The sequence below is a fragment of the Artemia franciscana genome, chromosome 10 (assembly GCF_032884065.1).
Source record: "Artemia franciscana chromosome 10, ASM3288406v1, whole genome shotgun sequence".
In the NCBI taxonomy this organism is placed as follows: Eukaryota; Metazoa; Arthropoda; class Branchiopoda; order Anostraca; family Artemiidae; genus Artemia; species Artemia franciscana.
This window is the reverse complement of record NC_088872.1, coordinates 37,568,100-37,578,710: the sequence shown is the minus strand read 5'-3', so window position 1 is coordinate 37,578,710 and position 10,611 is coordinate 37,568,100. Positions and strand designations below refer to the sequence as shown.

Genomic DNA, 10,611 nt, shown 5'->3' with positions numbered 1-10,611 from the left:
ACCTGTACAAAACCATACAAGATTCACCGCAGTAATGACAAAGCTTAGAACTTGAAAAGTTTTGCCAAACCATCCTTCTCGCCAGGTTGAGGAACGAGCATCCATTAACACATAAACCATTTGAATGATGACCCTTGCAAGAAGACTGGCACCTATTGAGAAGTAACTATTGAATTAAGATATAGCTACCAGTTAAAAGCTGGCATTTAGGTACATAAAAATACTAGGTAGTCCTAAAAAAATGGTTTATGATTGCTATGAAAGAAGTAAATATTTTTAGATTTCTTCTACAATTAACTAATATCTCGGACATACCTGGAAAAATATCTTAGTTCACTAATGCACTGACGAACATCGAGTTCCACCAACGTTTTAGGGTATCTGTACTTACACAATGAAAAAAAAAAAACAAAAAAAAAAACTTGATTCAATTTAACTAAAAAAAAATTTACGTTGTAATTATATGGTTAAAAAGTGCTTCTTTTCTACAGACAAGCCGGATTAATAATCTGGAGATTCAAATATGCTATTCTACTGAAAATCGGGATTGTGATTTCGCTATTTCAATTGTGAATTTAACGAAAACAAATTAATCAAAATTAAGGTAAAAGCAGCATTGAAACTTGAAATGAACATAAATTATTTCATATATGAGAAAGGCTGCCCCCTCCTCCATAGTGTCACTCTTTGCCAAAGCCCTATAGCACTTAGCTAAAAGTATTAAAGGGCAATCAACTGTATTTTAAAATGCTTTAGCTAAAAGTTTTACTATTTAGGTCTATTGCACATCAATTACCTCTCCTATTCTCGAGATAACATAAAGTACTTTTTTATTCCATCCCAATTGACCTTGTGTTTGAATGAATTTTAATGAATGTTTGAATTAATCTGTTCTTTTCAGCGAACAGAAAATGATGTCTACATTTTAACTCAATCTATCCTAGTGGTCTGGCGGAAACATTTTTATGAGTTCAAACTTGCGATAAACAGAAAATACCCAAAGAAGAACGCTGTCATGCATAAAAGTTCGTACTGTATCTTGCTAAAAGGCTGAATACTTTACTAGAAACACAGAAAAAATGTCTGAAATGTGAACTTCCCTGACGTAAAAAAAATGAATACACACGGCAATGGATCGTAAACTGAATTACTCAAGCTTAATTTAGTTTCTAAAATAGTATACATCTGATTAAATGGTTTGACATAACCATTTTTCTAAAATACTCTACATATACCCCATATAACAAAAAGGTGTTATCACGACCGCACGCAAGAAGTTTGATCCGTTTAATTTGTTTAAAACAGTTTTTTCCTGTCTGTACTCTAAGATAATCAGTTTAGCCTGAGTGAGATAAACTACTATGCAAGCACAATTTAATTCAATATTTAATATATAGAGTTGGTTAGGTTAAGCATTCAATACGATGCGTTCTGGGTGGCCTGCTTTCCATAATTCTCTGTAGTAGTTTCCATAGCTTTGTTATTAAAGTATTATATTTTCATCATATTTGGCGTACTTAGTCATAATTGACCTAACTTCACTTCTTGAGTGTGGTCAGGGTAAAACGCAAGTACCAATTAAAATACTTGTACAAATGCTCTAGATAACTCGAATACTCTAAAATGCCCTATACGACTGGAATACTAATGAAGTTACATCTTCAAGACGACAGTCATCCACACTTCCACTAATATTATTAACATTATTTATTGAAATATTCTGAGACAACAGAAACACTTTTGAATTTTAGGATTCAGTACATAGCTTTTGAAGGGCTGTGTACTTTTCTCATATATTTTATTTGTTTTCATTAAAGCGTTCAATCTTTTCCAAAATGCAAAACAAAATTTAAAGAGAAACTATATATTCTCTACCCTGCAGAATTTGTACGGTCCTAATTTGGAACGCCTTTCTTTACCTCAAATGACAGAACCAGCCTTTTCATGAATCAAAAATATCTCTGGCGATCAACTAATGATTCGTATTATTACCTCTAGCTAAAGGTCCATCCACAACGACATTTTACTAATACCTGGGTGGTTATTTGATCCTGCAATTACTAAGCTTATTAAAATTAATTTTAGTAATCTTTGGTATTCAATAGCCAATTGCAAACATTGAATTTTGCTTAAAAGGGTTTATTGAAACATTAAATTAACTGGTTACTTATTGTGCACCAGATAAGCTGTATTTTGTTCTTGCTAGATAGAAACATTCTAGATGCATTTCTCTGTCAAGTAAAATCTTCCTGTTAAAACCTTTCTTTAAATATGCCACGGAACTGGAAGATTTTTAACTTCAATATTTTTTCCTTTCAACTGTAATTTTTGGTACAATTGGGATACCATAGAGGGATAAAAGGGGGAATTAGACCACTAGACTATGACCCTTTCTTTAAATTTCCAAATTATTCACGTAAAGCTGATTTTGCTGCCCAAAAAAAGTTAAGCAGAGCATAATAATTGTGTTTATTCAGTAAATAACTGCAATTAATCGCAGTAAGCTATATTAAATGTTGGGTGAGGCAATCAGACTTTTGATAGAATTTTTCGATTAACTAAAAAATTCGCATTGGTTGAGCTTAGCGCTTGTTAATTCCTGGCATTAGTAAAACATCACTGTGAGTGGTCTTAAACATTATATGAGACCATTACACTTTTTTTCCTCATCTATTATTTTTAAATTAAACTTTAGTCATTGTATGGGAAAAGTATTGTACCTCCAACTATAAGAAACAAAGGGATTCTTGGCTGAATAGGGCATTCATGTTGATGCAAGATTCCAAAGGTTAGCATTGCAACTGGCAACGCAATGAAGACAACTAAAAATATCGTAGTTGCACCTGAAAAAAAAAGAAATAGAAAGAGAAGCATACAATATAATCAATGACTTCACATACTTGAAACAAAATCTTAATGATGAGGAGTCTCACCCTCTATTGGTCAGATAATCTCAACCGTTCTTTTATCCTCACTTAACTAGCTTACTTAACTTACTTAACTCACTTACCTAAATGTAACGGGAGAAATTAATACTCATCCCAATTGGTTTGCAATTGGACTTCACATACTTGAAACAAAATCTTAATGATGAGGAGTCTCACCCTCTATTGGTCAGATAATCTCAACCGTTCTTTTATCCTCACTTAACTAGCTTACTTACTTAACTCACTTACCTAAATGTAACGGGAGAAATTAATACTCATCCCAATTGGTTTGCAACTGGCTGCAATAAAAACAGAGTTTCTTTTAAATGGAAGAAAAGAGCGACAATAAACTCGAAACAAATTGAAAATTACCCTGCAGATAAGGGAGTCTCTTGTCCTCGTGCTCATCACTCTTAAATTTTACATGTGATTTTCTGGAATTATTTTGGAGGGCGAGTAATGTGGCAAGTTTCTAAATGCAAGTATTTTATTTCCCAGCTACCTTTCAACAAATGAACTGCAAATGGTTAATTATTTAAGGTAACTGCGTAAAATACATCCTTGTCATTCATTAGGATTAACTGGAGACAATTCTACCAGCCACTGACATTTTACTCTATGTTGCACCAATCCCTAATAACAGTTACCATACGCCAACGCAGATGTCATTACTCATAACACGTTAAATACATAACGAAATATAGACCCCCTAGAGCGGTAATGGAGTAAAAGCCAGAGAGAACCCAAAGAGGAAGACAAAAACATACACTTCGTCACATCAACCAGCACATGGACACCAGCAAGAGGACATTTTACTCCCCTCTGGGAAAAATAAACACACTAATAATTCCACTTTGGGATCTAGACCGTTTTATCCCCCCCCCCCTGTTCTTAGATCTATATAAAGCTAAGTTATTTTCATATTAATGAAGATATTACAAGTTATTACCGTATGTAAAATCCTTCAATTTACAAACTACATTTTTATCAATACTAAAAAAAAAATCGAAAACGTGTGTTTTTCAAAGAAAATTGAAGAGCTACATTAAACCAAAGATAAGCAAAAATAAAGTCATAGAAGTAGGGGTAGTATTAACGCCCACTTAAATCATCTGAAGTCCAGAGCTTTATTTGTGCTTTACTGAGACAAAATGCGTTTCATAAAACTTTTCTTCTTAAAAACATTAATAAACCAAATTACTCAGATTTCCAGGACTGAATAAAGTTGTCTACGGTATTAAACTACCAGTACTTCCATAAGTTTTTTCAGCAATCTTGGTTACAATGGGGATTTCTTTCCCTTTTTTGTTATTATTGGTTATATTTATACATAGTTTTTCTGCCTAAAAATTGAGATTTTAACTTGCTATTTGTGTTTCGAACAAAATTCTGAAAGAAATTCTAAAATGGCTTTGCAAAAGAATTTTGGCTGGATGGGAAGACTAAAAATTATTCAAATGGATTGGAAATTTGCATAAATTTTGGCATTCAATATGGCTGAAGCTGTCCGAACCGCCATTTCGACAAAAATTTTGAGATAGCCATTTGGTTAAAAATAGTGGCTCATTGATTGAAAATTGAAAGTTCTAGCTTCTTTTATATGAGTCAAATCCATCGGAGGACATCTATCCCTGGAGCACACCCTTTTTTTCCTATAACCAGTTGTTTAAAATAGTCCAAAGATCAGATAATAAAACTTATGTCAACATACACCCCCCCCCAGAAACAGGGAAGGGCTGTAAACTATGCCCCGGTGACATATAAGATTTTTTTTATGGAAAAGGTAGTCTTATAGAACTCGGAGGGGACTCGAACGATTAGAACTTATGTCAACATACACCCCCCCCAGAGACAGGGAAGGGCTGTAAACTATGCCCCGGTGACATATAAGATTTTTTGTTATGGAAAAGGTAGTCTTATAGAACTCGGAGGGGACTCGAACGATTAGAAATTGAAAGTTCTAATTCCCTATTTAAGACTCTTCATTGATCCGATGAGAATTAGCCCCTCCCCCATTCCCTCTTTTCCCCAAACGCGTCCGATCGAAATTTTTTTGTAGCCATTTTGTTCAGAATAGACAAAAGATCATATAAAGAAAACTACAGGAACAGCAAAACCCCCCAGAACCTGGGGGGAGTGTTGTAAATTATGCCCCGGTGCATACATGATTTTTGTGGAAGGAAAGGCCATATAAATTTCAGAGGAGGCTCATTCGATTGTAAATCGGAATCTCTAGTGCCCTTTATAAGAGTCAAACGTAATCAGAGGGCAAGTAGCCAACCCCCCCAGGCCCCTTTCCCCAAATGCATCCAATCAAAATTTTGAGATAGCCTCTTTGTTCAAAATAGTTTAAGATCAAATAACAAAACTCCGGGGTCGATACAAGCCACCAGAGCTCGGGGCAAGTGTTGTAAGTTATGCCCCATGGGCATGTAAAGGGTGGTTGTATAAATTTCAGAGGTGGCTCATTTGATTCGAAATTGGAAGTTCTAGTTATCTTTTTAAGAGTCACCAAAAGTGATTAGAGGGCTTCTTAAAAAGTGAACTAGATCTTTTAATTTCCAAACAAATGAGCCCTCTATGAAGTTTACACGTTCATCCCTTCCATAAGAAGCATATATATCCCCAGGGAATAACTTACAACGCCTGCCACCGGGCCTTGGAGGGTTGTGTCGACACCTGAGTTTTTTTTTATCTAATTTTTGAACTATTTTTAACAAAATGATATCTCAAAATCTTTATCGGATGCATTTGGGGAAAAAAGGGGCGTATGGGGGGGCTAGTTGCCTTCCAATCTTCTTTGAATCTTAAAAAGCAAACTGGAACTTTCAATTTCCAATCAAATTAGCCCTCTCTGAAGTTTATAAGAGCATCCCTTTCCAGGGCATAACTCACAACTCTTGCCCCCTGGACCTGGAGAGTTGTGACGACACCGGAGTTTTTGTTATATGATCTTTGAACTATTTTTAACAAAATGGCTATCTAAAAGTTTTTATCGGATGCATTTGGTAAAAAAAAAAGGCGTGGGGGGCTAGTTGCTCTCCTATCACTTATTGACTCTTATAAAGAGCACTAGGACTTCCTATTTCCAATCAAATGAGCCCCCTCCGAATTTTATGCATCGACCCCTCATACAAAGTGCCTCTGGGAAAAAATAAAAATAATAAGCAAAAATAAAACATAGGAGCCGTATGGCCTTTACTATAGGCAACGCTATAACGTTGCCTCTGATACATCCAATCAATTTGAGATAGCCATTTTCTTTGAAATAGTCAAACGATCAGCTAATAAAACTTCGGGGTCAACTTATCCCCTCCCTCCAGAGCCCGGGGGAAGGGTTGTAAATTAAACCCCGGGGGCATATAAGGTGTTTTTTTTTACTCTTTACCCCAAATCCATCGGATCAAATTTTTGAGATAGCCATTTTGTTAAAATAGGTCATAAGATCAGATAACAAAATTCCAGGGTTAACCCCCCCCCCCCCTCCAGAGCCCGGGAACCAGTGTTGTATGTTATGGCCGGGACATATAAGTTTTTTATGCGAGGGTTTTTAAAATAGTTCAAAGATCTGATAAGCGCGACCCCCATTCACATTCAAAAACTTACTAACGATATTTCATTCGAAAACTTAAGGCTGACCCCTGTACCTCCCTGCATGAACCGACCCCCAAAAACAAAAAAAACATATTAAGGATATTTTATTGCAAAATTATGGCAACCCGGCCCCCATGGCCCAGCTCCTCACCCCCCCCCCCAAAAAAAACAAACAACTAATTAGCGATATTTTAATCAAAGCCTTATGGGAGCTGATCCCTGGTCCTCCAAGTCTCGATACCCCTCCCGCTGAAAAAATATCAATGACAAATCATGGGAACTGACCCCTGGCCCAACGCCCCTCCCTCCCAAAAAACAAAAAGCAAACTTATTGACGATATTTTGTTCCAAAACTTATGGGAGCTAACTCCTAGCCCTCCCTATCTGGCCCATCCCCCACCCGAAAATAAATTATTAACGATATTTTATTCGAAAAACGATGTGAATTAAGTTCAATTTTATTAGTTCTTTCCAAAATTGTTCAAGACACCTTAATTCCTTTACTGCAAACAAGAGTTTGGCTACTGCCCGTTCCCCTAACGGTAAAAACATAAGCCTAGTGAGTATTTAGCGCTTTACTAAAACGAATTATATTACAAATATTTTCTTTTGTCCTTATTACAAATTTGAAAATAAAATGAAAATTGCAGTGAAACCAGGCCAAGATTTACGGATAGGCTTTCACAATTCCAGAAGTTTTGGGGATATCCCCAAAAACTTGGCAAAAATGATTCGGCAAAAACGCTTGGGCCTAGAAGGGCCGAAGCTTTAAATCCGGTCTTGAGTGAAACAAAACCTGGAGCTGGTGAGCTTTCAGCTACTAATATCATTATAGATCAAATATTTAATTTAATTAGTTCTTGCCAAGACTGTTAATTCATTTTGGAATAAAAATTATTTTGAAATAGGCAATCAAAAATGAATAGAAATTAATTAAAAAAAACTTTCTGGAGAAGAAGTTTTTTATAGAAAAGTAAAGGCCAAATTAAACATACGATCAGAAGAAATAGAAACCTACAAAAACTCAAACTAAAAACAACCAGAAATTACTATTAAAGAATAAATGAAACCCAAAACGAACAGAAACTAAATAAACAATCATAACAAAAAAAACATACAACAGGTACTAACATAAATGAATAAATAAATCTTAAAACGAGTAAAGCTTAAATTAAATATTTAATTTATTAAATATTTTGCTATACAAAGATTAAATAAATAATGATAGCAGACAAACATACAATAGGTACTAATATAAATGAATAAACGAGTGAAACTTAAATTAAATATGCGAATCATGCTTGAAACGAACGCAAATCACTACAAACAAGAGTTTGGGTTTTGCCTTCTTCTCTCACTGTAAAAGTCTAACACCTACTATGTGATTGACGCATTACCGAAAACAAATTATATGACAAATATTTTCTTTTGTACTTATTGAAAATAAACATACAAATTACAGTAAAATTGAGTCTCGAACTGATGAGCTTTCAGTAACTAATATAATTATATACCAAATTTTAGTTTAATTTTTATTAGTTTTTCCCTAGACTGTTCAAGAAAAAATAGTTTCACTACAAACACGAGTTTGGATACAGCCCCCTTCAGCATCTGTAAAAGTCTAACGCCTACTGTGTCATTGGCGCTTCACTGGAAACGAATTATATTACTAATATATTCTTTTCCAGTTGTTACAGCATTGAAAACGAAAATAAAAATTACAAAGAATGAAATCTTGAAATGATGATCTTTCAACAATTAATATCATTACCTATCAAATATTCAGTTTGATTTTATTTGTACTTTCCAAGACTGTTGAAGACGCATAAAGTTTTCAGCAAAGCACCAATGACGCAGTAGGTTTTAGACTTTTATAGTGAGAAAAGGAGGCAAAACTCGTATTTAAGTTCTGTTCTTTTCAAGGTTTATTTATTCATTTACATTAGTACCTATTGTATGTTTGTTTGCCATGACTGTTTATTTAATTTCTCTTCGTTTTGGGTTTTATTTATACTTCAATAGTAAAATATTTTTGTTCGTCGTTTAATTTGTATATTCAATTTAAGCTTTACTCGCTTTAGAATTTATTTATTCATTTTTATTAGTTCTTGTTGCATGTTTTTTGCTATGATTGTTTCTTAAATTACTGTTCGTTTTGGGTTAGAATAATTCTTTAACAGTAATATCTGGTCATTTTGAGTTATTTTAGGTTTCTATTTCTTCTGATTTTAAGTTTAATATGGCCTTTACATTTCTTTAAAAAACTTCTTTTTTTGAAAGTTTATTATTTAATTAGTTATACTATAAATACAGTATGTTTTTGCCAGTCAAGGAACGCAGCCTACATGCGCAGGATTTTTTCCGTAAGGAGGCTCAATAATAACGATATAAATCCTATTCAATAATTCAAAAAAATTTTGGGATTTCTCACCCACGTACGCGCCTCTGCCTGTCACGCCTCATTTTCAAAGTCGTAAACAAAAAGTTTTGCTCAGGCCTTGTCTTCCTTGCGTTAGTTGACATCCCTCTTAGCTCACAGTGAAACTTTGTTCACTATGGACTATAAACAAATCATACTTTAGATTATTATCGCTCCAAGAAAAAAAAACCTTGCAATTTTTTTTGTTAATTACAGCAGCTCCAAGTTTGCGTTGGACACACACAAAAAAAAAAACAACAAATAAACAAATAAAGACGCATCCGTGATCTGCCTTCTGGCAAAAAATACAAAATTCCACATTTTTGTAGATAGAAGCTTGAAACTTATACAATAGGGTTCTCTGATACGCTGAATCTGATGGTGTGATTTTCGTTAAGATTCTATGACTTTTAGGGGTTGTTTCCCCCTATTCTCTAAAATAAGGCAAATTTTCTCAGACTCGTAACTTTTGATGGGTAAGATTAAACTTGATGAAACTTTAAATATATTTAAAATCAGCATTAAAATGCGATTCTTTTGATGTAGCTATTGGTATCAAAATTCCATTTTTTAGAGTTTTGGTTACTATTGAGCCGGGTCGCTCCTTACTACAGTTCGTTACCACGAACTGTTTGAAAAATGTTAAGAACTTGAAGCATTTTGCCTTTCACCATGTTTGCCGACAGTTGCAAGGATTCAACCTTCACTCACTCATGTAATTAACTGTCAAATTGATTTCTTCTAGTCAGAGACGATTTCTGAAAAATATATTAAGGGTACTGGAAAGTGGAAACGAATAATTCCCAAAGTCGTGACCTATTTAGGCCGTTTTTCGCACTAGAAAACGTTAGCATGTTAATTTATAAGTTAAAAAAAAAACTATTAGCAGTTTTCAATAGCAAACTATTTCAAGTGGGTTTTTGTCTCATCATCATACAAAATGTCCATCATGTGCCAGATTTCACAACTAATAATCACATATTCGAGACAAAACCTTCATCAGGTGCTTAGCAGCATGTTAAACAGGTAATCAATTACACAAGAATAGCTGAGACGCATTCCAACATTGTAAGAATCCAAATCAACCTTTTATAGTAATTTCTTGGGATATGTTAAAAGTCTATAGCAGTCTATTGAAGTTCTTACGCTCAACTCAATTATTAAACTCTTACCAAGACTGGCGGTGGCCTACCATGATTGCTAGGGCTGTTTCCTCTACTACAACTTCTAGTCCTGATTCCCGCCATATTTACTCCCAGTCATAGTAATAACCTATACCGGTGATATTGCTGCCGTTATCACTACCCCACTTGCCACAAAAACTCTTATAACAGTAACTGCTACTCCTACAACGACTACTTAAGATACACGCTTTTGACAATCTGCATGCACACAATGTTTTGATTTAATTAAACATACCCGTCAGCATTCCCCGAAAGTATCATTTTAATACCCTTAGCCTTTTCAGTGACCCAAGATCAAACATACCCCCTATCCCAATAACGAAACCAATATGTAAACAATGGGTAACTTCCATAACTACAGCTTTTGCTCCAAGGGCCGTGAAGGGTCACGTCATTCCCGGAGGCATAGCTATTGGACCTCTCAATTATTTTTCTCAAAATTTTAATCACCTCTCTTTGGGGGGAGGGCATCGAAAAGAGGCTTGGG

General features: G+C 34.7%; 1 protein-coding gene across 1 annotated transcript in view; it reads right to left on the bottom strand.

Annotated features, from left to right (window-relative positions):
• The window catches only part of LOC136032464 (uncharacterized), a 44,223-nt gene that overhangs the window by 6,141 nt on the left and 27,471 nt on the right, over positions 1–10,611 (bottom strand). Inside the window, exons 3-4 of the mRNA XM_065712774.1 lie at positions 2,721–2,843; positions 3–152 (exon numbers count right to left, since the gene is read on the bottom strand). Of these exons, the coding sequence (XP_065568846.1) occupies positions 3–152; positions 2,721–2,843 (273 nt within the window). The remainder of the gene's footprint in view (positions 1–2; positions 153–2,720; positions 2,844–10,611) is intronic.